Source organism: Rattus rattus, chromosome 2 (genome assembly GCF_011064425.1).
Source record: "Rattus rattus isolate New Zealand chromosome 2, Rrattus_CSIRO_v1, whole genome shotgun sequence".
Classification (NCBI taxonomy): Eukaryota; Metazoa; Chordata; class Mammalia; order Rodentia; family Muridae; genus Rattus; species Rattus rattus.
Window position 1 is genome coordinate 136,188,258 of NC_046155.1, and position 27,898 is coordinate 136,216,155.

Here is a 27,898-nt window from a genome sequence, read left to right on the forward strand (position 1 = left end):
GGTCATGCCTTCAGGGTGGAGAACGCCAGACAGTAGTCAGCCTTGTCCTCAGATTCCCTCAAGATACTCACTTGGAATTGTTGTCCAGATCCTGGGAGATGTCATCCACCAGCTCGCTCTCAGAGGACTCGTGGGCCATGGCCTTGTAGAGCTTACAGGCCACCAAGGCCTTTGCCATGCACTCCTCCCCACGCTGCCACAGGAAGACCGCCATCTTCTGGCGCTTCATGAGCACAGCCCATACCATGAGCTCGTGGAACGGATACTGGAACCGACTCACAGCGGGGTCGTCCACATCTATGTCAATCTCTTCCTCTTTCTTCTTCTTCTTTTTCTTCTTCCCCTTGGCTGGGGGCTCATCATCCTGAGGGGAGAGAAACACACTTAAAAAAAAAAAAGGTCCCTCCTAATGGACAACAAATGGTTCCAGAGCTAAAAGAGGGGAAGACTTCCGTGTCAGAAGCAGCTAAGAGACTTGGTAAGCCAGGCTCTGGTCGTCACTCTGCACACTGACTCCTTTGAGAAAGCCCGTATTTTTTTATGAAAAGCAAAGCATTTAAAACAAAGTGAACTGAAAAGGAATGTTGCTATTTGAATAACTTATCCCACTGGGTGAGCAGCTTCTTTTTTTTTTTTCCTAGAGGGCTTTAACAGAGGAGACAAAACAAACACCCCCTAAAACTTCCCATAAACCAAATACAGATAGCACAACAGGAATGGTGAAGTCGCTGTTTGTCTCTTCAAGGACAATATTCCAACACAGCAGAACATCTGTACTTGCTTGCAAGATGTAGCTGAACTAGAAACTGATAGAAACAGTGTTAAGTGGAGCCTGGTGGTCACAGGACTTTAATACCAACTCACCTGGATACCAAGGTAGGGAGGTCAGCAAGTTCAAGACCAGCCTAGGCTACGGAGTGAGTCAACAGCAAATCTGGGCAACTGAGTGAGATTCTGCCTCAAAACAAAAGTAACACGGTTGCTCTGCAGCATGAGGAACTGAGTCTGTGTCCCTACACTGTGCAGCCAGCCAGCTGAAGCAGCATGCACTGGTAACCCCAGCACAGGGAGACAGAAACAAGAGGATTCCTGGGCTCCGGTGGCTAAGCCAGTGTAGACAATCAGTGAGGTCTGGGTTCAGTGAAAGACTGTGTCTCAAAAAATAAGATGGAGGGGAAGAGAAGGGGTGGGGATGTATGTGCATTATTTTAAAACTCTGGAGATAGGAAAAGTGGCCCAGAAGGTGTCTGCTGCCAAGCCTAAGGATCAGAGTTCAACTCCCAGGACCTACCTGATGGAAGGAGAGAACTAACTTCTACTGGTGTGTCGCTCTCTCTCTCTCTCTCTCTCTCTCTCTCTCTCTCTCTCTCTCTCTCTCTCTCCCTCTCTCCCTCTCTCCGTCTCTGTGTGTATGCGACACACACACAAACACACACAAATAAAATGTAATTAAAAAGACAACTCAGAATAAGCATTGCACGTCACGGAGGCTCTTGGACAGGCAAAAGCCTGAATGTTATGTAAAAGCTTGTAAAAGTGAACTTGAGAGTCTAGATGAAATAACTTTGAGGAAAACAAAAATTTCCAAGTTCAACTCTGTTAAGACAGGAAACCTGAATGAATTTGTATTCCCAGTGTCTGTCATCAGGAAATGAAAAATAAACCAAAAGCAGGACTGGGAGCAGAGTATTACATTGAGGGAAGAAACGGGGCGGGATATGGGAGGAGTTGGAGGGAAGTTAATGATTAATGAGGGTGGATTTGGTTGATTAAAACACTTATGCATGTATGAGATTCTCAGTAGAAAAGAAAAAAATTTAAATATGATAATATTGGGCTGAGGAGATTGCTCAGTGAATAAAGTGCTTGTCTCTGAAGTATGAGGACTGAGTTCAGATCCCTAGAACTCATGTAAAAGCTGGGTGGCTGTCATAGCAGCCTGTAATTAGGGCTTGGAAAGCAGAGACAGGAGATTTCCCCAAGCCAAGCTGCTTAGGTAGAGTAGTTGTAATCAAGATTCAGGTTCAGTGAAAGCTCCTGACTCAGTAACTACAGTGGAGAGCAACCGAGGAAAACGTGATGACAACCTCGGACCGGCACACACCCACACGCATAGGAAACATAGGACACACACACACACACACACACACACACACACACACACATATACAGGAAAACACAGGTCACACACACACACATACACACACAGGAAAACACAGGCCACACACATATACATACACACACATACACACACAGACACACATACACACACATACACACACACACACACACACACACACACACACACACACACACACACACACACACACACACACACACACACACACACAAACACACACACACACACACACACACACACACAAACACACACACACATACACACACACACACACACACAAACACAAACAGCACAGGCCACACACACATATAGGAAAACACAGGACACACACAGGAAAACACAGGACACACACAGGAAAACACAGGTTACACACACACACATACACACACACAGGAAAACACAGGACACACACACAAACACACACACATGTGCACATGCACAAAGCAGTTAAATTTTGTAAAGGTATATGGGCTTTTTTATGATTTAGCCAACTCATCTAAGATTTTGGTGAATTGTACAAAATATTTATTCATGGAAAACATTACTCAATTTTGTGTTACTATAAATCTAAAGGCTTCCATTATAAATCTAATGACACAGGTACAATAAATAAACACCACAAACATGTTCTACTTACTTCCATTCCCAGGAGTTTAAGTGCTTTCGGCTGCATAATGAAGAAGCAGGAAAAGAAATGTTTAAATATTTTGCATCTCAATTAATAAGAATATCCAGGTGGATCAACGCTTTTATATGAAAACTGCTTCTGTCCACAGAAGTCAGTTGGGGAGGACAGACAGACACACAGCCTTCCTTGTAAGTAGAACCAAAGGAGGGTTGCAGTACAAACAGGCTGGAGCAAGAAGAAGCATTGTGGCGGTCACTTTGACTTTGGTGGAGGAATAAGGTCTATTGATGTAGGGTGGGGATGGCTCGCTGCAGCTGCCTAGGATGACTGGGATGTACAATGAGGTAGGCTGTGATTGAACAACAGGGAGCTCCGGACATCTGTGGGCAAAGGATGCTTCTTCTTGTGCCTTGATTTGGAAGACAATAGGAGCTCCAGTGATCAGTGGGAGAGCAGGTTGAGAGAGCAGAGACTTGGGGACCAGAGGGAAGGCTATTGTGGGAAGGAAGGGAGGGCAGACATGCTTGACAGGTTGCACTGCCCGGCCCAGTCTTAAGAGGCGATGTGAATGGCTGCATGTGGAAGCTAGGAGGCCCGGCCTTGGGTGTCAGGGCAGACGCAGGGTGGTGTACTTTGGGACAGGTGAGGTGAAGAGTTGCATTCTGCACAGGTGGGCTTGTGGGGGTGCACATCAAGGAACCACATGTCACTCTGGGACACACAGGATACTGCATGTCTGCTGAGCTCTACCCTCTTAGGGCCAAACAAGTTGTTGTAGAGAGTCCGGAAGCTTTTCCGAGTGTAGTTGCAGCGGTAGGCACCTCCCATGAGGTACTCCAGCACCAGTCCTATATCGATGAGGCTGATGTGGTAGTCAGGTGGAAGGTTGCTCTGTACGAAAAGGAGTTCACAGTGAGGACATCATCCCAGGAGCAACTGGCTGTTACTATAACAACAGTGTTCATTCTGTTACCATATGATGTACCAGAACGATAGGTTAAATCATATCCCAGAAACTGGCTTCCGTTGAGAATAAAGAGTTAGGCAGCCAACTATTATAGAGTCTATGGTACACCCATGGCCAGACAGAGTGGTCTGTAGCTGTATATGGTAGTGGAGGGAGTAGTGCCACAAACTATCAGCAGATGTGTTTGGATGACACATACACTTGATCAGCCCTTGCAGACGAAGGACTAGCCTCAGGGAGGGGCCAAGTTTCATGGAGGAAGTAGTGAGTCTCATGGAAAACTGTAGGAGGCCAGAGTATTTCTTAGGACTGGAGCCTCACCAGTGAAAGCTTTAAATGGTGCCGGGGTTCGGAAGTCACCTCGCAAACCATACAAACACCAGTCTCAGACAGAGATAGCTTATTGAGCACACACCCCACGATTGGCTGACCAATCAGCATCACAAGCCCAGACTCAGAAGCTGGTTGTGATGTTGAGTCAAGATCCTAAAGTGCTTTTGGAGCCTAAGATCCACAAACATTGGTAGAAATGATTCCACCAATCAAGGTTTAGGGATAGGGGATTTCCCCAAGAGCATGTCATTGCTGTACGCTTATCCTGCTCCCATTGGTTGGGGTATTCTTCTGTGGCAGGGGACTTGCCAACCAGAATGTCAGTTACCCACATATATGTCTCTGCCAGATAGGTCAGTTCCCAAGGAGGTCTTGGGAACTTAAACTTAACTCGACCCTTACTCAAAATGGAAGTCTTATTTCAAGTAGTTTCTTATATTGTACAGGTGCCTCTCTTATGTTGAAGTTCATCCCAAGGGTAGCATATAAAAACAAATACCATAAAGGCTCATATACTGGTACAGGAAGAGTTGCTGATGGTTGGTTCAGGTCCAAGCTTATTATGGGTAACACTACAAAGCAGTTCTACTGACTTCTATGATGATTGGTTTCCAAAGGCACAGAACATAACAGAATATGTAATCAATTTGGGCATGAGAAAGTTTCCTAATAACCGCAATAACAACATACGAGAAAGTTTCCTTATAATATTAGTAACAACACCAAGTGGCAGGCTAGCCAGGTAACAGTTACCTAGGCCTTAACATTTGACCTAGGCCTTGTCATTCCATCTAGGTCTTAATATTTTACCTAGGTCTTAACAAATGGTATTCAGTGACTCTGGTGACACTGAACCTTCAGTAAAACACAAGCAGCAGCTGTCTGGCATGGCTAGGAGCATAAAAGGACTGAATCTAATCAACGTGGAAGAGGGTTTGCCGGGACACAGTCCCAATGGTGCGTCCCACATTGTACCATTCCTCTGTAACCCAGATTGGCTCATACATCATGTCATTGGTTTTGTAAGAACTGAAATGATGTTAGCACCCTAGGATCCATTGAAGCAGACTTTTTACACTGGCTGAATTTTTGCTCATAAAATATGTATTTCTTCTGCTCTGATTATATGGTCATTATATGGTCATTATATTGACCATGTTGGATACTTCTTACTAATAGGACCTTTTTTTCCCCAGCATTGTGGATTGAGCTCAGGGTTTCATACATGATAGGTCTGTACTCTACCAATGAGCGCATCCCGGCACAAGGATCTCTTATTGGCAAGGAGGAGATGTAGGCCTGCTCTGAGGAGCTGCATGCTGGGGGAGAGGGATGAGGCTCTAGAGAGGTCAGTGTAGCAACATGTGTAACTCACAGAAGGAGGGTTTTGTTGGTTCCAAGATGGGTTGTTAGGGCAGGTAAGGGTTTCCAGGAAATGGTGACGTACGAGCGAGCGGTGGAGCAGGGGTGATGAGGTAAGATGAGAAAGAGTGGGTGCTGTGGATGTGAGGAGGTGTGGCCCAGGCAGGATATAGTCTCTCAGGGCTGCCCACGTTCAGATGGGTCAGTGTAGAGTGTGGTAGGAGGGGTCTTGGGCATGGGCATGCGCCAGGGTCAGTGGGCATTTGTGTGTACTGGGACAAACCTGAACTTCACATTGCAGCCTTTACTCGATTCCAGAAACCTGAAGTTCAGTTCTCACGTGTTCCGAGCTTTACAGCTATCTCTCTCCCTGGCCCTTTATTCTTCTCTTCTCAGTGTTGTAAGTAAACTCTTACTGTGAATAGAAGAAATCAATATTCCTACACCCTAAATAAGGAGATGATGCCTGTTAGAAACAGAAGGTGTTTTTAAGAGCCACTTTAGTTATGGATACTAGCAGAGGGTTCAAGGGGGGGGGGCTCACCTTCTTCACATCCCGCACCAGCAGATGAAGGGTGTTTGGTGGGCCCAGTCTCTGAAAGGGAAGCAGTCAGCCACAGTAAGTACGGTTGGTTCTTCAACTCTTGAGCAAAATTCTGCTCCACTGACGTGTGGAGTTCGTAGCGTACTACTGACTCACTTCTTTCATAAGACAAACTGGCTGCGGTTGCCACATTCGAACACGTGTGGAATTCTTTGAATACTCTTAGGGTTCTTGTAGTGTTAAATACCTGTGTGTTTAACACCATCTCTGCCACTGAAAGTCAGAACGGGGAAGGAGTTATAAACTTTCAAAACTTGAATTGTTCTAGTGTAAGCAAGGAAAATTTCATCCGCCTACTCCCCGTTCTGACACAGCACAGCTCCTGACTGTTAAACCTTGTTTTCAGTGTAGCCCAAGGAAACTCGAGGGTCCCAAGCAAGAACTGAGTAATAGCCCTGGTGACTGTTCAGTCTGCTGATGCCTTAGGACACGACATCCTCTTGCTTCATAAGCGGAGGGTGTAAATCAGGCTTCCCATGGTTTATCTGGCTGATCTTAGACTTTTCCCTGTTGCACAAGCATCACACAGGCCTTCATGATAAACCGAACCTGAATCCTTTCCCCGGGCAAGTGATGTACAGTCCCAGCCTCATTCTCCACAGGAGCTGCAGCTCCTGGTGACCTCCATGACCCCTGGGAAATGCCTGATACTCCAGTGGTCTGCGTTGCTAAGTCATGATGTTCAGTGGGTTGGGACTATAAAATACATCTCCATGTTAGGACACTTCCAGCTCAGAGATTGCTTTATAGAGATGGGAGCCCACTGTACAGCGAGGATCATCTGCCCACTGCAGCTGGAAGGCCTGACTGACTGGTATGGCACAGTCACTAAGAATATGAATGCACACTGGCCAGGAGTGAGTGACAAGTAGCTGCCCCCCCCCACTACGTTTGTGTCTTCCCAGCTGAAGCTGCCCCAGTGAGTCTATTCTCTGCCCAGTGCTTTGTGGGAAGCGGGGTATGTGTCAGTGACGGGCGTATTCTCGGTGCTAGCTCGCCTTCCTCCTGGGACGCTCACAGTGTTGTAAAGCTCCTCCAGCCTCGGGATAGTGAGGAAATGCTGCATGTTCACTCCGTTTTCAATCAGGAGCTTCACAAAGTCAACCCGGTCTAAGACAAGAGCGTCCAGCATGGCTTGCTCCAGGGCGTTCACCTGCATGAAGCCAGAAGGGAGAGGATGAGTTGCCTCCCAGGAGACTCCAGGCAGGAGACCTTAGGACATATCATGGAAAGTTCTGGAAAGTTCTGAGCTGTATTCTCGGAATTTTTGTTTGTTTTATGAACGTGCATGTATGCGTGTGTGGGGAGGGTGGGGGGCATGTTTTGTTAACCTGGTGCTGGGAATTGAGCCCATGGTCTCACACATGCCTGTCGAGAGTTGAACTAAGGGCCTGCACCCCAGTCTGTGGTTCCCAGAGTTGTTTCCTTTGAATAAACATGCTTTAACCTTCTGTCCTCCATCCTCAGTCTGGTCCCCACATGCTCTGTCAAAGTTTGTAAGGGATTTTATCTCTTAAAAAAATGGGTCAAGGAGGGCTAGAGAGTTGGCTCAGAGGTCAGAAGCACTTATTGCGCTAGAAGAGGACCCAGGTTCAATCCTCAGCTCTTACATGGTAGTTCACAGCCTCTCTGCTAACTTGAGTCCCAGGGTATCCAGTGCCTTTTTTAATTTCTGTAGGCTCTAGGCATGTACATGGTGGTAAAATACATACATGCAGGCAAAACACTTACACATGTAAAAATAATATAAATAATAAATAAATCTAAAAAAAAATTTCTAACAAGTTGAAGACAGCCATCCCAATGTTGTCCCTTTTAATTTCTCTCTGCTGTTTCCTTGACTGAGGAGCATTTTTTTTTTTTTTGGCAGTGGTGGGACCATGTGGGTTATGTCACAGGCCACTAGGATGCTGTGGGGGCGAGTGATGACCACACACTCCTATTTATGGAATAAAGGTACCACTCTGAAAGGAAGTTCTGGTCATCTTACTCAGTAGTAGCTCTCTGCTTGGCAGACATGCAGACTTGGTGCAGGAAAATGTGGGAAACAAACCACATATTTAGAATTCATGCCACAAAACCCTTTTGCAGTGGTAGTGTAGAGAAGGGAGTTTGGGAGGCCGGTGCCATCCATGCGTGATGTTTCCCAGGTCTCCCTGCTGCTGGGGCCCAGGCAAGCAGGGACCCTGCAGTGGCAAGCATTCACCAGAGGGACAACCACTCCTCCTTAGGGAACAGTTGTGACCACCAACAGCTACATCGCAGTGAACACACTATTGCCATGAAGTCTTGGCATTAACCCATCTATCTTCCATCCTGGTAGGGATGAAGCAAAGGTAACAAGGGCGTCTCCTGCCTGGAGACAGGCGGTGCCCATGCAGACCTCTGAAGACATGAGCAAAGACATGAGCACTCTACCACACACCCAGTTCAGCAGCTCGATCTTCCGGGGGTCCGTTTCTTCCTCCACCTCCTCTTTCACTTTGCCTTTCTTCTTGCCTTTCCCTTTTCCTCTTCCCTTGGTGGTGGCTGTGGGTGGCTTCTTCTCCTTCTCTGCGACTTTGGTGTCCACAGGAGGGGCCAGACTTCCCAGTGGCTGCAATCCACAACAAGCACATTGGGAAAAGGTATCGAGGCTGCCCTTTATTCTAAGATAAGCACAGGGACACCCTGAACTCTACATGACCACGCGTGCATGCATGCACATGTGCATGTGCATGCATGCATGTACATACACACATACACACACACACATACACACACACACACACACGAGTACACACACATACCCACATGCTCACACAGACATACACACCTCAGACTCACATACATCTGCACACAAGAACAACACAGATGCATGTACACATTGTAAGGTACACATCCATATTCCTGTAAACAATACCTATCTCCTCCAGGTGCACATGGTGAAGTTATACACATCCATGGTTAATGCTATGAACGTATACATGAGTATTCACACATGCATACACCCACGATATAGGTGCACCAACACACACAGGTATACACACGTGCACACACACAAACCGTCACTGTGGCATGGCTGTTGGATGGAGATCTTGACACCGTGAACCACTGTTCCTGATGGGCACAAAGAGTTAGCTAGCCTGATACAATGGCCGTGTATATTTGAGGTGAATAAATATTGATTGGTGGGTGTATTTTGAGGAAAGGATGCTGAGAGACTGATTAAAGGGTACCAGAGGTGTGGGCATCGTCCTCTAATGGTGGGAGCATGTGACTGTGAACAGGTCAGAGTCCACAGATGTAATGCAAGTTGCTGTCTAGGGAGAAATGCGAGCTGGAGATTACTGTGGCTAAAGCAGCTCCGGCAGGTACCTTGGAGCTGTGCAGTGTGATGGGCGGAGGCTTCGGGAGCGCATGCGTGTGGTAGCAGACTAGAGGCCTTGAGAACACATCCAGTGTGGTGACGCACCGGAAGCTTCAAGGCTCTTCTATCTTCTACCACTGCTCTAGGCCCAAAGCTGCTAACCGGTGACCCCCCCCCAGGGACAAGCCGGAGCTGGAGTCCTCAGGATGCCTGCTATTAAAACCAGAAAACAAAGACAAAAAAGGAAGTAAAAGCTGTTGCTGAAGTGAAGGGCACCCAGGAGACATCTCCAAAGCAATCCGTTTCCGTGTCCCTCGTGTCTGTGAAGTGGCATCCTAACTTGTCACCGCTAGGACCTGTGGAGCTAAGTGTCCTTGCTGATGTCCCTGCCCTCCTCTGTGATTGGCCCATCCCTACATGGCCAGAACTGCTGAATTCTACCCCATTCTTGCTTTCCTTTCTGCCTCCACTCTAGGTCCAGATGCCTTTTCTTGCTGTATCATTTCAGCAGCCCATTAGAGGGCCCTGCACAGCCGCCATGAATGATACCCTCCCAGGGCTCCCGGCAAGACAGTCCAAAGCATCCCGGAATAGAGAAAGAAACTATGTAATACACACTTACACGCATGCATGTGTGCGTGCGCGCGCGCGCGCACACACACACACACACGCAGAGACAGAGACAGAGACAGAGAGACAGAGACAGAGAGACAGTAATAGTGATTATAATGATACTGCCAAGTGAGTAAAGGCAGCCCAGTGGTTCTCAGCCTTCTGAATGCTGCAACCCTTTAACACAGCTCCTCATGTTGCAGTGACCCCAGCCATAAACTTATTTTGTTGCTGCTTCATGACTCTAATTTTGCTACTGTCATGAATCATAATGTAAATATCTGCTATGCAGGACATCTGATGTGTGACCCCCCCACAGAAGTCACGACCCACAGGCTGAGAACCGCCGCTATAAGGTGGGGGAATATATGGCAAATCGAAAATGTGAAAAAGGATTAGTGTTCAGAACGTATACAGAACTCCTAAAATGCAACAACAAAAATCCAATGCAAAAATAAGCAAAAGACATGAATGGCTGTTTCTCCAAAGAATTTCACAAGTGGACGGCACAGATGTTCACCCCACGAAGGAAACACAAATAAAAACCAGCGGATGCCATCCCAACCCAGTAGGATGGCTATTATGGCAAAACAGCAATGTAAAACAATCAAAAATAACACATGCTTCCGAGAGAACAGAGAAGTAAGCATGTTTGCACTATAGGTGCTGATGTAAAACTATGAAAGTGTCATGAAAAAGATCATTGTAACCACCAAAACATCGAACATAAAATTATCGCTTAATGATGAATCATGACAGAAGTCCACTTCTGGATATATTCCCAAAGGAATTTATGGCAATGGACACCTGCACACACCCACATCCGTAGCAATGCTGCTAATGACAGCCATGACTGGATGGATAAGCAGTGTGAGCACACACAGGGTAGGGCTTCTCCACGCCCTCCACACCTCCCAGAGACAGGGTCTCTCACTGTGTAACCGTGCTGGCCTGGAACTCACTTTGTAGAACAGACTTGGTCTCAAGCTCACAGTGTTCCACCTGCTTCTGCCTCCCAACTGCTGGGATTAAAGGTGTACGCCACCACAGGATACCAGGATAACAGATACTTACCATTGCTTTAAAAAAAGTCTCCCTGTGAATCCTCGCATTCAATCCTGGGTTCTAATTTGCAGGACTCAGCAGCACACACCCTGGCCAGCTTTCAGCCCTCTCCTGAGTCACCCCACTCTCACTCACTTTGTATTCCAACCATACTTGTTTTGCCTGTTCCTTTCTTGCCTCCTTCAGTTTCAGTTGCCCTTCCCCCTGCAGGTGCTCGTGGGCTGCCATCTACCTACCAATCACCCAGACTCAGTGTCCCCTCAGCAATGTCTTTCCTGGAATCCCATTACAAAATAGCACCCTAGACACTCTGCCAATTTCGTACACTTTGGGATCCAGTAATTATCTGCTCTTTTGATCCACACCAGCCTTTTTCTCTCTTCCATCTCCTACCGTGATGTCTGCCCCAATGAAGACTTTGTCAAAGGCTTTTGTGAGTCTAACTTCTATGTCCCCAGCACAAGAAACAAGGGCCCCAGACACAAGATGCAACCGTCAACCAACATTTCCTGAATTTGTGAATAAAATTATGCAGTTTTGAAAACACACTGAGCTTATCTCCCTGCAGCGGCTTCAAATGAGCTCACCTGCTGGGCTTCCCGGCTAACTTCCAGGATGCCTAGAGCACTGTGGGTAACCGCAGAAGAAGAGCTTGTAGCCCAGGCTGGCAGAGCATGTGCTCCTGAGGAGGGGCGTCAGTGCCCTCCAGAAGAGGGCAGCCGGTGGGTGAATGTAGCTGTCATACACTTTAGATGTGGATGTTCCCCACTAGCCGTCCTGATAGGTTTAAGTGGAATATTATGGAGGAACCCCAGAGCACAAGAGAAAAGTGGTACCCTCGAGAGAAACCAGGTATTGATGCCCTTTGCTTCAGCCACGGGGAAAGTCAGTGGATGATACGATTGGAGTCTCACAGACTGATATACTTGTGAAATGGTAGACTAAACATAGCAAAGCAAAAATATAACAAGGAACAGAATCCACCTCCCACCTACCGCACCCCTACCCCTGGGTGCCACCTGTCTGGCCCTAGGACAGACACCTTTGAGCTGTGGAACGAGGGGAGTGTGAAGCAGGAGGGGTGCATGACAGAGCCTGTGAGATTTCTGCACATGGGTTAGCAGGGGTGAAACGATTCTGTTTCAGGGCTGAGGGGTGTGTGTGGAGCCGGCACAGGCAGGCGATAGTCAGCTGTGCTGTGCAGGTGAGATCACACCCAACACAGGGTATTACACTGTAGGTGCCACACCCTTAAAAGGATGTGGGTTGCAATGGACCGCATCCACGAGGAAGAAAGTTGGCTTTGAACTTCAGATACAGGTTTGGCAATTATTGCTGGAAATAGTGTCCCTGGCATTCCTTTGGGACCCTTATGCGACATCCTAGTCTGTCACAGGGCTTATGGCCTGGTTTATGCTGCAGTTTTTAGAGCAAAGAGTTGCTTGGATTGAAGGAGTGACTGAAGGATGCCGGAGTCACGTGTCACGCATGCTATGCGTGCTAAGGATATTGAAGGCATTGGCTTCAGCCACGAGGAAAACCAGGTGGATGATATAATTGGTCTTACAAACCGTGATATGGTTGAGACACGGTAGAACACATGTGTGGCACACATACACACAGCTTGCCCTACATCACAACACACACAATCTTCTGACCACACACAAACGGTCTCTCTTTCATATACATTGTGACAGGCACAACCATACAAAATGTTCCTCAATCAAGCACACACACACACACACACACACACACACACACACACCTACTAATCACACACACACACCACCCATGCCCACATGTATTATTCACCCACACGTCACACCACAAACCCATCACAGAGCACACGTAGACAGACACTATTTTGTGTTATGCACAAAAGTTACACGTGTCCATTCCCACACATTCACATACGTACATATATACATGTTATTTATAATCCACAAATACCACACATGCTAAACTACATCTGTATATCACAAGCCCCATACTCCACAAACATGCTGTGGACAGACTTGCTTCATACAATACATTAAGCCACATCGCAGATAATAGACCAGAGACACCAAACACAATGATCATATCACATATACATGACACATGGAGTTCTCTAGACCCTGCCCCCAACGTTTCATGAAACACAGTCCGAAAGCTCAGTGCTCTAGAAGGAATTGCTGCCATTAATCTTAATTATTTTCTTCTTTCAAAGAGTTAACTGTCAGCAATGATGAAAGGTTTGGTGGTTAGTTTCCTCAGGAAGATCCGCTCAGTGCAGGGTTTATGCCTGGAGCCTTTGTTTCTTTGATGTTAAACAGCAACATCTTCCAGTAATCTCATGGATTACCCAGATCAGAAAACCCTTAGATCATCTCCAGAGACCCACATCATGAGTAAGGACACACTAACACAGCACCATGACAAGTCACAATTAATATTCTAAACAGAAAACAGTTTCACCGGCCAGTGTGGGCCAAAGACGAAGATCTGGCTTCGTGCTATGTCCACGCGGTTCCAAGCCAGTGCCAAGCTCAGCTGATCTGGAGCTGACGCGTTGGTTCCTGGGAAAGAAAGAGGTGAGAGCATTCCTTGATTGTGTCTGAACCACTTGAGCTTGGCAGGTTCAGGGTTGGGAGGTTGGGCTTCGTAACCAAACACCTATCACTTCCTTCTTTCTTGCACCCACATGACCACCCAAGCTAAGAATTTGGCATTTTTTAACGTTTCCTGAGAGAAAACCAGGGGCAACCTCATTCCAAGTCAACTGGGCATGGTTTTCTGGAAGGGATGGAGGAGAAGCCAAGTAATTCATGGCCCTCATCTGAAAAGGAGAGAAATCTGAAACTACAGGACATTTGCCAGGACAAGCCAAGGACTATAAGCCCCAGGGCAGCACAGAGCCCAGCGCAGTTTAAAGCAGACACTCAGTGGTGAACTTCCTCTTGTCCCTATAGCCCTAGGCTAGCTGAGAGGCAGGGAGGACTTGTGCCTCCCACCAGGAACCTCCTGTACCCTGAGCTCCTGATTGCAGCCTGTCCTTAGAGGTGGGTTAGGCTCAGGAAGCAGGGCTCAGGAAGCAGCCTCACTGGAACAGCTTTGGATGGACTCAGCTCCGACAGCTTAGTAACATCTACGGGTAACAATCAACCCCTTTCTCACAAAAGCCCTCTCAGAGTCTGGTCATTCCAGCATTTCATGCCGAGGTCACCCCAGGCAACCTGGCAGGCTCAGGGTTCTTTTACTAAAAGTCCTTAGTAGGAGGGGCTACGAAGGAGATCTCACCATTGACAAAGCCCTTGCTAGGCAGCTCAGGAAAGACAAAAATCAGAATCACCATTTCCCAAAAGCTCACCTTTGAGCAAGGCAGTTAAAATTGCCATCTCAACATCTTGCTGACCCTCAGAGCCCATCCGAAACACAGTGACCTAGAAACAGGTGAATGAGGAGAAGACAGAGTCAAGGCAACATCAAAATCAAGAGGAGGAACTGAGCTGTTTTTTTTAAAAACAACAACAACAACAACAACACAGGACTAGGGGAATGAAGCAGAGTTTCGAGCCGGCTTGATATACCCAAGAGTTTCCAACCCCCAGGGAGCTTCCATGTTGCTCTTGCTGATTGAATCCTTGCCTGGATTAGGAATTTATTATCCTGCCATGGGACGAGGGTAAACACCAATCTAATCAGGATTACTCAATATTTAAATGGCCATCTGAGCTTATGAACACATACTTAGTCAGAAGGAATATGTTAACATGAATTTAGAATTTTGAATATGTCATCATCCATCAACAAGAAGTACCTATGCCCTATAATGTTGAAGGAAGTTGAAGGAAGAAATGAGAAATGGGCCCTGCATTTGCAAAGGGAAGTGAATTTGACTTTGTGGCCAACCACATCTAAAGGTGTGTCTCTTCCCAGGGAGAATCTGATTCATGTTTTGAATTTCTGAGTTGAGTGACATGATATGTATGATGGTTTGTGTATGCTTGGCCCAGAGAGTAACACTGTTGGGAGGTGTGGCCTTGTTGGAGTAGGTGTGTCACTGTGGATGTGGGCTTTAATACCCTTGTCCTAGCTGCCTGGGAGCCAGTATTCTGTTAACAGCCTTCAGATGAAGATGTAGAACTCTCAGGACCTCCTGCACCATGCATACTTGGATGCTGCCATGTTCCCACCTTGATGATAATGGACTGAACCTCTGAACCTGTAAGCCATCCCCAATTAAATGTTGTCCTTATACGAGTTGCCTTGGTCACGGTGTCTGTTCACAGCAGTAAAACCCTAAAACAATGTGACGTCACTTCGTGTCGACAAGGTCTGGAAACACCAGGGACCCTCTGTGGCAGCGGTTCTCAACCTTCCTAATGCTTCGACCCTCTAATACAATCCCTCATATTGTGGTCATCCCCAACCATAACATTATTTCATTTGGAATGGGGTTTATAAGCTGCCTTTTGAGAAGGTCAGCTGAAGTAGGCAGATGGTCCATCAAGGAAATGTGAGAGAGCCAGACACAGAGAGAGCTCTCTACTTGGAAGTTGTTTGGAAATAAATTCAAGACACTCACGAGTTCTTTCTTCTTCATGCACTCCATGATAATTGCAAACAGCTGATGCGACTGGGACTTGCTGTAATTAAATGTTTTCTGAATGGTAACTAGAAGCTGGTCCCGCAGGGACTCGTTTATGACCCTGTTCAAAGGGGTGAAGAGAGAGAAGGGAGCAAGGGAATTAGGGCAGCTCCCAAGTAAACCAGACAGCTTCGCCCACCCAGTACTTTTGATTTTGGACTGCTAATGGAAGAGATTTGTGTACAGGAGACAAAAAAAAAATCACCCGGGTCTAAAAGCAGCATTAAAAATTGGCTTATGCCCAGCTTGTTGCAAGGCTTGAAATGTAGAATAAAGTTGTAAGAGAGACTTTGGCAGAGAGGATTCAGTCAGGAAGATGAGCTCCTGGTCATTCTCATGTTGATCTTGGGAACTCAGGAGAGGAGATCAAGTAAACCCTTGTAAGTTAGACATTTTGGGGATATTTGAGTGGATTGTGTCAGATGTTTTCCCCAGTCTGACAAAAGAACAAACAAACTAATCCTACCCTCCTTCGTCGCAGTATTTGTGTGCAAAAGACAAAATGTCGGAGGCGCGTCCACTGCCGTCACAAACCACCACAGGGACAGGAGGGTCTTCTCTGAGATACTCCAGGACGATAGAAACCACATTAGGTCCACCTTCCACCACGAGGCCCACGACAGGTACACCCTGGCCCAGCCCTGCAACACAACCACACTGGCTGTTCACACCAGCACGAACATCTCCAACACGAATGAAACGGCCTAAAGCACAAACTTCCTGCCCCAGCACTTTCCCTGTGGCATTGGTGTTGACCAAGGCTCCAGCTGAGTCAGTCGAAGGGTGACTGTCTTCATTCTTGCATTTAGAACTCCACTTCCTGGCCTCCCACTGTAAACTCCAAACTTCAGAACTCTTAAGCTCCCTGACATTCCCATGTGACCTAACTCCCATAAAGAATCTGACGCAGGGACACCTGGGCAAGTTTTAAAAGCATCGCTAAGGCTCCTTTCCTGCCTTTGCCTAGGTGTGAACTGCTGGAGGCTGTCTTCTAAGAATGATCCAGTGTAAGCAGGGCCGGACTAGCCAGAGGGGAATTAAACTTAATCCAGGGCCTCTCTTGTATTGGCAGGACAATGCTGGACCATTGATTAAAGCACCATCTCATAGATGACCAGTTATAAAAGAAACATGGCCTCGCTTATCTCAAGAAGAGCAATGGATCTGAAATATAGGACTATATTTGCTTTTTAGGTAGTGTTTGGGAAGTTGAAGAGGCACACATGTGCTCTTGTTGCTGCCTCCAGAGCCTCAAATATAGAAGAAAAGGTTGAGTATTCCCCATCCCAAAAGTGTTTCAGGTATCAAATTTTTGGATTGGAGATGATCAATGGTAAACGGTATGCACATTTGCCAAAATTTTAGAAATCCAAGACTGAAACACTTCTGGCCCCAGTATATTATCTTAAACATGGAGTTTTAAGTTAATAGAAACATGGAGTACTATTAGCCCATCGCTAATAGCTTGTTTCAAGGGCCTGCTCTGATTTAAAATAAATAGTAGGGCTCAAGAACATAGTAGACATATTCAAAATTTTGGCAATAGATAGCAGGGTTGGCTCTGGGAAGCAGAAAGTGATAAGAGAATTCTGAAAGCTTAGATAATACGGGGGAATGGAGGAGGTGGCAGTGGCGGTGGTCAATGGTGGAGAAGAATCTTTGTGACAAATTTGCCTACCTCAAACTGTCATCTCTGCCTGGTCAGGACATACTATATAGCTGTTCCTTGGCGTCTAGCTGGGGATGTTTTCCAGGACCTTACAACATCCCCCTAGACACCAAATTCAAAATGCTCAAATCTCTTGTATAAAATGGTGTAGCATCTGCACATATACAATCTCCTGTGTGCTTCAAGCCATCTCCAGGGACCTATAATCCCTGGCATGACGCAACGGCATGAAAGTAGTTATATTTGTTGCTTAGGGATAATAACCGGGAAAGAACTCTGTACACATTAATTAAAGACAGAATTTCTCTCCTGAATGTTTTCTGACTGTGGCCACTGACGTTCTGGGTGTTGGATCCAGTTTACATGCAGGCTCACTGACTGCTGGTCAGGTTTTGCCTGGTTTCTGCAGTCATGAGCAATATCACCAGAGGCAAGCGGTGGGGGAAATGTCCTTGACATCACGATTTTTGAGAGCTTCAGATAAAATCTGCCAGCACAGGTTTGAAGAAGGCTTGGGAATACCAATGAGTAAATTCAGAGCCTCTTTTCCTACCCTGTTTTCCCCAGGGGATACTTAAGTATTTAGAATAACTTTGTTGTCTCCTGCCGGAAGAATTACAGTTGCGTTTATTTCAGCAAGCAAACGTTGAAAGTCTATCATGGGCTAAGCCAGCAGTTCTCAACCTGTGGTTCTCAACCCCTTTGGGGTCACTTATCAGATACCCTGCGTCATTTCATCACGAGTCATAAGAGTAGCAATGTTGCAGTTATGAAGTAGCAATGAAAATAATTTTATGATTAGGGGGTCCCCACAACACGAGGACCTGCACTAAAGGGGCAGAGCATTGGGAAGGTTGAAAACCACTGGACTGAGACATGAATAAGAAACGATGGAAAATGGATCAAGGGGACATGGTCTCTGCCGCTGAGATTTCCATCCAAGCAGGCTTGGGGTGTTACATCATCAGGATCGTGGTGACTTCGTTTCCAGAAGCAGAGTAGAACTTGCTCTTGGCTCAGGCTAGGCTCCCAAAACTCTCTGCAGTAGAGGTGACCACTGAGCCCCCCTTTGCTGTCCTTGCCCCACTCAGAGGCCTAGGCAAAGGATGACAAAGGGAAGCCCAGAGGTCACAGGTCCAAGCTGAACTGACAAGTCCAAAATTACTAAAGTGTAAAACCAACCCAACCGATTTATCCACCAGTCTGATCCTTAGGACCGCCGCACTCTGAACTCGTGGCAGCTGTGGCTGACCGCACAGGAACAAGCCGGTCAGTATTCCAGCATGGGGGTGGGGAGGGGTTGACAAGTTGGTAGTTTCTGTGGGAAGGGAGTCAGTTTTCTTTAAGCCTGTGGCCCTTGTAAGTTGACCACACTCCAGTGAATGACCCCACACCTGTGAATGCATGGTCAGCACAATAGGACTCAGGAGTCATTTTCTTTTTTAAAAGAGGACATGAATTTACGAGAGGTGTTTGGGGGTGAGGGTAGATTTAGGACAAGTAGGGGAGGAATAGAATGAAAATAAATTTATGAAACTTCAGAAACTAATAGAAATAGTTTGATTCTTGGAAATTCCAGCCTTTAGGCATAGGCTAACCCCTTGAGTGATACCGCAGTTCCTTACATTCTGACCTTTCATGTAGTTCTAGATTGAGGTGCACAGAGATATTTCTAGAGATGTTAAGTTTTGCATGTGGGCATTTACCAGGAGGTTATGCAAATACCTTAGTTCTAACAAGCTTTGTCCTCTCATCTGGCTGGGAACTGGCCCTTTCTCCCTTACTTTCCCTCAGATCCTCCCCTCAACCCCCAGCAGTGAGTGTTCCTTCCTTAGAGCTGTGCGCTGGACCAGCAAGGATGGTACCCATCAGGAACAGATGGCCCTGCAGCCAGGCCCAGGGACTTCCTCATCTCACATCTTAGTCCACATGAGAGACTGAGAGCTACAGAGAGACATGATGACCCTCCAACACTCATCAGTTCATAATATGAATCGTAACAAGCCTTTGAGAACAAGGGTTCCCCCCACCCCAATAAAACATTAGGGAAAACAATAGCAGTAAGTATGTTGAATAAGAACAAGGGTAACATGATGACAACCATGACAAACAGTGCAAGGGTAAGTCTCAGACCAACGGCTGCCCTGTGAAGGTGATTTGGTAGGTGGCTAGGGTAGAGTCTGAGCATGGTTCATGGACCTAGCAAGAACCAAGGCTAAGACTCTCAACACACTCTGGCAGTTTCCTTCTCCACTGGCTTCCACCCTGGCAGAGTCAGCCCCGAGTTGGTGCCCACGGCCTCCCAGGACTTACTTGTGTTGATCTTCTGCAGGGAGATGTGTTTTTCCAGCTGTCTTCGAAGCTTCACCTCGGCACCATACTTGCCAAGGGTGCCATTGTCAGCCAAGATGAAGTGAGTGTGAGAATTGTTGAGCACGGAGAGCTTGCTCAGAGGGTTGGACATGGTCTGGTAGACTCTCGTTACCTGACAGAAAGCAGGATGTGAATCAAAGCTGCAGAACTTAGATGTTAAATGTCACGGGGGACACAAGAACTGTGTACACATACCGCATGCAAACTTGGTTGTTTTGTTTTTCGACACAGGGTTTCTCTGTGTAGACTGTGGGACTAGCTCTGTAGATCCGCCTGCCTCTGTCTCTGCCTCTTGACTGCTGATATTAAAGGCGTGTGCCACCACGGCCTGACTACCACATGTAAACTTAAGTGTCATTTCTCTACCCTACACTCTGAAGGCTATTTTCTCAATTAATGTATTCAAACATTAAGAGACTTGTTTCTTTTAGACAGCAGCAACCCAATAACTGAACACATGTTTACTGCAGAGAAATGAAAACTGACAGTAACACAAAATTCTGAGCACAGATTAGTGTCTCTGTGTGCACACCTCTGTGTGTGTGTGTGTGTCTCTGTGTGTTTGCCTCTGCATGTGCATGTGTGGTGGCTACAAATGCCAGTAGAGATGAGAGGTTATTTTTCAGACAAGATCTCTCACTAAACGTGAAGCTCACTGGCTTGCTAGACTGACTGACAATGAGCCCCTGGGACCTGCTGCTTCATTTCCAGGCCTGAGATTACAGTCACCTGCGACCACACCTGGATTTGTATGTGAGGATTGTGAGTACAGACGCAAGTCCTCATGGTTGTTCAGCAAGCACTTTATCCACTCACTGAGCCGTCTCTCCAGCCCCCTGAGCACAAATTTTATAGCAACTTTATTTTTAATAGACCAGCTATAAACAGCCTAGATACTCCTCCAGAGATAGTGGTTAGACAACCTGCAGTGGTGTATCCATGTGACAACACCATTGAGCAGCAAGAGGGAAGCCATAGCGATCTGAGTGTCCCAAGAATTACACGGGAAAAACCCATCCTCCTGAGATCGCATACTGTGTGATACCACATCGTAAAAATAATAAGTGTCACGCTGTAGGAATTGTCAGGGTTACGGAGGAAGGAGAGATGGAAGGAAATTGGTATAGATATTTAAGGACAACAGGGGACTTCCTTAGGTTAATGAGGTATCTTGACGGTATCAATGTCAGAATCCCGATTATACCATCATTTTGCAAGAAGCTTCCACCAGAGGAATGAGTGAAAGGTGCTCTCTGGTATTTCTTATAACAATGTACCAATTTACTGCAATCTCAAATTACGGACTTCAGTTTTTAAAAACTGTCAATGCCTTCAGAGAAAACTTACATCTTTCCCAACCAGGTCTTCCTTGTTCTCCACCATGCCCCAGGGAGCGATTCCGATAGCACAGAGCCGGCCTCTGGACTTGGAGGAGTGGTCCTTCAAGGCATCCCCCACATGGCTGACGACACCTGTGACACCACATGCCACGTTTCAGGCCCTTCTGTGCCACACCATACCACATCACCACTGATGAACTTCAGGGGTGCCTACTCTGAACCTCCATAATCCCCGTGGATCAGGGATGGAACCTGTTCTCTTCGTGAAGAGAGCACATCCCACAAGTCTGTGCTCATCATAACCACTGATCCTGCATTAACTCCTAGAGTAGGGAAAGAGAGCAGAGCCCAAAACAGCCGGGCATGGATTTCTGTGACCCATAGCTGGAAGTCACTGGTCTCACTGGTGGTCCTTAGCTACATTCTGCTATCAGTAAGACCCGGACCACCAGGGATGTTCCTTAATTCATATATGGTTCAGTTCATTCTCCCATAATGAGTGGAAACAATGCCTATCGGCTCATGGGAAATGACACTTCACCATGGCTATGCCCAGGGAATGGCATAGACTGACTCAGGGGTTCACTATCTTTGCTATTACACCCTCTGAGGTTTGGACCTCCAATGCTCCCCCCGTGTTAGATGCTTGGTGTCTAGCAGAGCATCATTGGAAGGTGGTGGACACTATAAGAAAAAGGACCCATCATGTGGTCTGTGGGTCACTGGGAAGTGCCTTTGAAGAGTTGTCAACTCTAGTGATCTCTCTTTGTCTTGCTCTATTATGTACTTTCACCATGAGATACTGACCCAGAGGCCCAGAGCAATGGGCCAACTGACCATAGGCTAAAACCTCTAACACGGTGAGCCAGAGTAAACCTTTCCCCTTTATAAGCTGATTGTCTCAGCGGTCTGTTATGGTGATGGAAAACCACCTAACAAAAACTTATGTTTGTACAATTTAAACAAATCGATCACAATAGCAATAGAACCGTGTTGAGTAAAGCTTTCACTGTTGTTACAGTTGGGATCAGCTTCCACATGTCTAGTCTTCTGGCCATTCTTACTAGAAGGCCCTCGGCAACCTCAGTGAGTCCATTTCCGTAGACTCAGCAAGAGCGGGACCACTCTTACCAGTGCTCACTCCCCCGGTGAAGATCCATGCCCCTGTGGTCATGGCAGCCTTGATCAGACCTTTCCCAAAGACCTGCTTCAGCTTGGGCTGCATCTCAAAGCTCTGGAGGCCTCCATGCACAGATATCAAGAGCTTGGGGAGCTCCAGCTGCCAGTCCTTCACCATGAGATGGAGCAGAGAATCTGGCTTGGTGTCGTAGGAGACTCGGATGTACTGCAAAAGAGTGTGTGGTGCTCAGTGCCCACGCTTGGTGTCGTTTGTCTGTCAGAGGGGAGCAGGGATATGCCACACGTCCAAACAAGAACTCCCTCAGTATCCCGAGGCTCTCCATGTCTTAGGCCCTCTGCATTAATCTGCAGCCAAGTGACTAAAGGTTATCTGGGGAAAGATGGGCAGATTTAGCAGAGGAAAATACAGGACACCGGTACCATGATTCAAGTGTTTGTGTTATCCTGACAGCCACACGTTTAAACTCTATCCCAGTGCAGCAGTGGTGAGGAGTAGATACAAGACGGTGCTCCCGAGGCCCATAGGAGTTTGCTCATTCCTCTTATATGTGAGCACACACCAAGAAGGCGACATTTATTAAGCAGGGGGAGAAATGAGATCAACTGGGACCCTGACTGTGGGCTTCTTAGCATTGAGAACTGTGTACAGTACAGTTCTATTTATAGATTACCTCATCTAAAGTGTTGTAGCATCAGGTGACCAGGCTAGTGTGCCTGTCTAAACTTGAATTTTAGATGAATGTTTGAAATGGTTTAGCATAGTGTCTTTACTAAATGCAGGACATCACATAAGAGTTGGTACAGAATTGTATTAAAAATGGTCTCTTCTTTTGTCTGACATCTGAGAGTCTTGCACTTGATTTGCAAACTTAGCCTTGAGAGACTCAATCCTAAACTGGCTCCGCTAGAGCAAAGGTCCAGAATGGTGGGCAATGCTATCGCTGAGTAAGGAGGAAAGTGGTTACCAGCTCTTCTATCCCTCAAGGTGAAAAAGACATTAGTGGCCAGAAGCCATGGCCGCCCCTCTGTGCTGCCTTTGTGTGCCCGTGCCAATACAAAGGGAGCCATCCCAGAGAATCTTGTATTGTGGTGTTCAGAATATAACAATCGTATTTGAATCATACTGTTAGACCAATGAAATGAAATTGCAAAAATAATATTGAGAATCAGTAGCAGGTTACACCCTGGCACCTCCTTCTCTCTAGGGTCCTCCAGAAAGGGAGCTAGCAGTCCTACCTACAGCAAAGTGAGAGACTGTTCCTCTCCTCTTGCTATGAATGGAAGACACAGGGAAGCTGACTTCAGGGGAAAATGCTTGCAGAGACTCCACATGGACTGAGGGGAACGGCAAGCCCATGGTTATTAAGACTGCTTTAAAGAACTTCCTCACCAGTTGGTGTGCTGGTTTGTTTGTTTGTTTGTTTGTCAACTTGACGCAAGCCAGGGTCATCTGAGAAGTGGGAATCTCAATTGAGAAAATGCTTTTTATCTACCAGACTGGCCTGTAGGCAAGTGTGTAGGGAGTTTCTTGATTAATAGTTGGTATGGGAGGGCCCAGTTCACTATGGAGGGTACCACCCCCAGGCAGGTGATCCTGGGATGTATAAGAAAGCAGGCTTAGCAAGTGATGGGGAGCCCGCCAGTAAGCAGCACTCCTCTGTGGTCTCTGCTTCAGTTCTTGCCTCCAGGTTCCTGCCTTGAGTTCCCTTATGGTCACTTATCATATTACCTAGAAACATAAGGTGAAATAAACCCTTTTTCTTCTTACGTTTCTTTTGGTCACAATATTTATCATAGCAATGCAGAGCACATGAAGACACTGGCGATGGGGCAAAGGAGCATGTGTGCAAGATTGGGCTAGAGCATGCTTTGTACATTAGGTTAGAGCTTGAGTGGATTCTCAGAGGCTGCATGTTCTCTTTTCCAATGATGTCAGTCTCTGACGACTGGGTAAAATCTGTCTGCACAGATCCATCTCATGGACTTGAAGTAATGTTCCTATGAAGGTTTAGCTGTAAGCCAGAGGAAGACCCAGGTCTCTGCATCCTAAGGGCCAGGAGCCAGGCCCCGGTGAAGGCGAATTCCTGTGTACAGCACCCCATAACCCCTCTTACCATGGCTTTATTGGAGTAGCCCCCACCCTGGAATTCGAGAATCCCATAGGAGTCTGTTGGGTAGCTCTGGGTGTGTTTGCTGACAGACCATTTCCCGGACTGTGCGTCCCCTTGCTTAGTGTCCTCTGCTGTTGAGCTAGGAGTCACACTCGGCAGCGGGGGTATGTGCTGGTTAGTGAGCTGACCACAGCAACATCTGAAAGAAGAGCAAAGCAGGCCATTTGGCAGCATTTCCTCCCTCCCATCCAACTAGTGAGTGTAAATTAGCCAGAGTGGACAAGCTGGGACCAACGAGGGCCCGGAGAATATCTTAGTCATTGGCTTAATCAGGGACAGAAGTGTCCCATGAAGTGCCTATTGACCAAAGAGCAACATCACTACTTATATACCAGTCTGTTGGCAACACTTGAGATGGGTGCTCTTTCTCACTGGGTGACTGGTTGTCTCTCTAATGTCTCAAGAACACTAATAGGAGCTGAGCCCTGCAAACATTGCTGAACATTTTGTACCAAGTACAGTCACAGCCTTGGAACAGGCAAGCAGTGGCCTTCCAGAATTCTACACTGCTGCATGGTTCTTCTGGGTTCTGTGTTTGCTTGTTTGTTTCAGTGAAATCATTTTTTTTTTCTGCTGGAGTCTCAGTGAATGCTGGGTTGTCCTGTCCTGGGCTGTCACTTTGGGAATCCTGATTTTTGGCATCTCTGCATTGCCCAGTCAACCTGTGACCCACTCTTCTTTCTACGCTCCCCTGAGCATGTCCCTTGGTCTTTCCAGGCACGTCCGGGGACTACTTTATCCCTGTCATGGTTGGCTGCCACATAGTTTATGCCTGAACCACCAAAGCTTCGGCTGCCCTGAGTGATGTCTTGGGACAAGTGGCGAGTTCTTCCTCCCTGCTCTCTGGTTGCTTCACCAGTGGTATGGGAGCTGATATTCAGTTACTTGCTTTCACTTCCTCTCTCTTTCCTCCCCTGTCCCCTTTCATCCTCTTTCTTTCATTTCTTCCTCCCTCCTCTTTCTTTCTCCTTTCATTTCCTTTTTTCTTCTCTCTTCTTCTTTCCCCTTCTGCCTTCCCCTCATTCCCTTCCCTGTCTCTCCTTCCTCTCTCCTTCCTCCCTCCATCCATCCCTCTCTCCCTCACTCCCTCCTTCTCTATGTAGAGAGTTGGTCTGGTACTGTTATACTGGCCTCCAAGATCTGGTTGCAAGGAGATCCTTACATACACCACCTTTTGTTGTGTGAACCTTGCCCCCCAAATTTTCCCTGATTGGTTACTAAAGATGCCTAGAGCCTTGGCTGGGCTGAGGTGAGGGGGCAGAGCAAAGGTTCCTGGGTTTGTGTCTGAGGCAGGAAGGAGAAGGAGGGGGAAAAGAGGAAGGAAGGGGAAGTTGCCATGGAGTAGGTGGGTCATGAGCGATGGCCATAGGGGCTGGCCCAGGTAGAACACAGCAACTGATACCTCAGGGTTACTGACAAGGAAGTAGGCAAGCTAGCATGGAGGGTTGATGTCTACCCAGCTCTAGTGCTTTTAAGTTTATTATAAATATAAAGATTTGTGTCTTTTATTTTGGAAACTATGCGGTTCAAGTGAGGTAAAACCCTCAAAATAATATTTACCACCAGTTCCCTCCCCCCTTCTCTCCTCCTTCCCTTCTTCTTACAAAAGTCCATGTGAGTTTTAGGACTTGGTTCTCAATTGCTTTAACAAAGTCGCCCAAATCCAGGGAGATAATGTCAGTCAGACTTTTGTTCCTGTGACTTGGGGAATGAGGAGGAAAGATGTTTCTCATTATTTCAAAGACCTTTGTCCACCATGGCAGGGAGGAGGAGGAGGAGGGACAGAGCCAGTCACCTTTGAGTGGCTGGGGTTCAAGTGAGGAGAGATTTTTGCAGGGTATGTGGGGCGGGGAAGGGGACAGGGAGCTTGAAGACGAGAGACACTGAGATCAGGCACCAAGCAAATCTGAAGCAGGTGATGCCCATCATCGGTGCCCTCCTATACCAGTGACCCTGCCCACATGGCCTGTGGGTAAGTCTCCCCAGCTCTTCCAGCTGAGCCTCAGCCTTTTCTCTCAGAGGAAAGGTTTCAGCTAAATCCTCTGAATTGCTCGAGTGTTTGGAAGGTTTCCTGTTTACCCTATAGCATGCGTTTCAGATAGGTTAGCAGAAGTGCTGGCCATCTTGTGAACAGGGACCATAGTAATTTCACTCAACCACTGACATCTCTCACAGGGATACAGGTTCCTTTCTGTATAAGTAAATTAGGGGATATCCTGAGACTGTCTAAAGATATTACTCACATCCGGCTAAGAGAGAGCTCACAAGAAACCTGCAAAGAAAAGTTCTCTACCAAGGCATTTGCTTTTTAACAGAGATACGCCAAGTGACTCTGTAAATGGCTCCTGTGGGGACAGAGTCTGGCATGCCCTTGCCTCCCTTCCCTTCCCCCACAGAGGCGAGAAGAGCAGTTGCCGAGATGTGCTCGGCAAACCCCGGCACAGATCACGTCTCCACGATAGCATCTGACTTACCTGTTCGGGTCTTTTGTACTAGGAATCACGAAGATGCATTCCCTTTTGCAAAACGTCTTCTCTATCCATGCTTTCTGACCCTGAGAGAGAAAGGAATGAAAATTAGATGCCATAGGCCGTGTGAGGAAGAAATCACATGGGCTTGCAAGATCAGGAGGTAACGATGTAAACACCATGCCTGATGACCTGAGTTCAACCTCCCTGGAACCCACATAGAAGGAGAGAACAGACTCCTGCAAGTTATCCTCTGCTCTGCCCATGAACCATGATGCATGATTGAACATAATCAATCAATCAATCAATCAATCAATATATTAATATATCAATCAGTCAGTCAATGTAATTTTTTTAAATAACATGCTATTAATAGGAGGTTTTCTATGCCCACAGTGAGTGTGTGAGTGTGTGTGTGTGTGTGTTTCAATGCTGGGGATCAAATCTATGCTTCACCCAAGGTCTTCACAGCCGAGCTATAGCCTTGTCCTTGCCTGTGATAACTGAACAGTCATTTCAATGAAGGGGTTGCATATGTTTAAGAATCTGTGTTTTGCAAGAGTGGTGACCTGGAAACATGTATTTATGGTTCCCATTTGCCTCGAATTTAATTCACAGGCATCCAGTGGCTGAAGATATTCTTGTACAAAGTTCTGTGCTGGGTGTTGTGGAGACGTTCCAAGGAAAGAGAGCAGGGGAAAAGTGTCCTTCGCCCTCTAAAATAGCAGGTGATGGCTTGAGAAAACACAAGGAGGAGGGGAGGGGCAGCGTCAGGCTGCCTCCAGGCCACAAGGATTGAGAGAACTTCCTGTAGTGGCTTCACCAGTGTAGACAAGTCAGAAGCCTTTGTTCAAGTCAGACTGTACTTGGCAGAACACCCTGACATGGAGGAGGAGGCTCTGAGCAGTTATTGCCCTGCCTCACAGGGCCCCTCTTGTCTCCTGGTGGGGCACTATAGGTGGAGGCTCAGTAGATCCCTCTGGGAGCGGGTGCTGGGAGGGCTCTAGGAAAGGCCATCCAGGCTAGCTGGAGGAGAGTTAACCGGCT

At 47.0% G+C, this 27,898-nt stretch overlaps 1 protein-coding gene across 2 annotated transcripts in view; it reads right to left on the reverse strand.

Annotated features, from left to right (window-relative positions):
• Trpm1 (transient receptor potential cation channel subfamily M member 1) overlaps positions 1 to 27,898 on the reverse strand; it is a 114,620-nt gene that overhangs the window by 37,791 nt on the left and 48,931 nt on the right. For both annotated transcript variants that reach the window (XM_032895998.1, XM_032895997.1), the window contains exons 2-16: positions 26,858 to 26,937; positions 24,327 to 24,522; positions 22,204 to 22,417; positions 21,080 to 21,204; positions 19,673 to 19,844; positions 16,157 to 16,331; positions 15,628 to 15,751; positions 14,410 to 14,482; positions 13,518 to 13,618; positions 8,460 to 8,630; positions 7,053 to 7,187; positions 5,975 to 6,025; positions 3,519 to 3,659; positions 2,778 to 2,807; positions 72 to 364 (exon numbers count right to left, since the gene is read on the reverse strand). In XM_032895998.1, the coding sequence (XP_032751889.1) occupies positions 72 to 364; positions 2,778 to 2,807; positions 3,519 to 3,659; positions 5,975 to 6,025; positions 7,053 to 7,187; positions 8,460 to 8,630; positions 13,518 to 13,618; positions 14,410 to 14,482; positions 15,628 to 15,751; positions 16,157 to 16,331; positions 19,673 to 19,844; positions 21,080 to 21,204; positions 22,204 to 22,417; positions 24,327 to 24,522; positions 26,858 to 26,937 (2,081 nt within the window). The remainder of the gene's footprint in view (positions 1 to 71; positions 365 to 2,777; positions 2,808 to 3,518; positions 3,660 to 5,974; positions 6,026 to 7,052; positions 7,188 to 8,459; positions 8,631 to 13,517; positions 13,619 to 14,409; positions 14,483 to 15,627; positions 15,752 to 16,156; positions 16,332 to 19,672; positions 19,845 to 21,079; positions 21,205 to 22,203; positions 22,418 to 24,326; positions 24,523 to 26,857; positions 26,938 to 27,898) is intronic.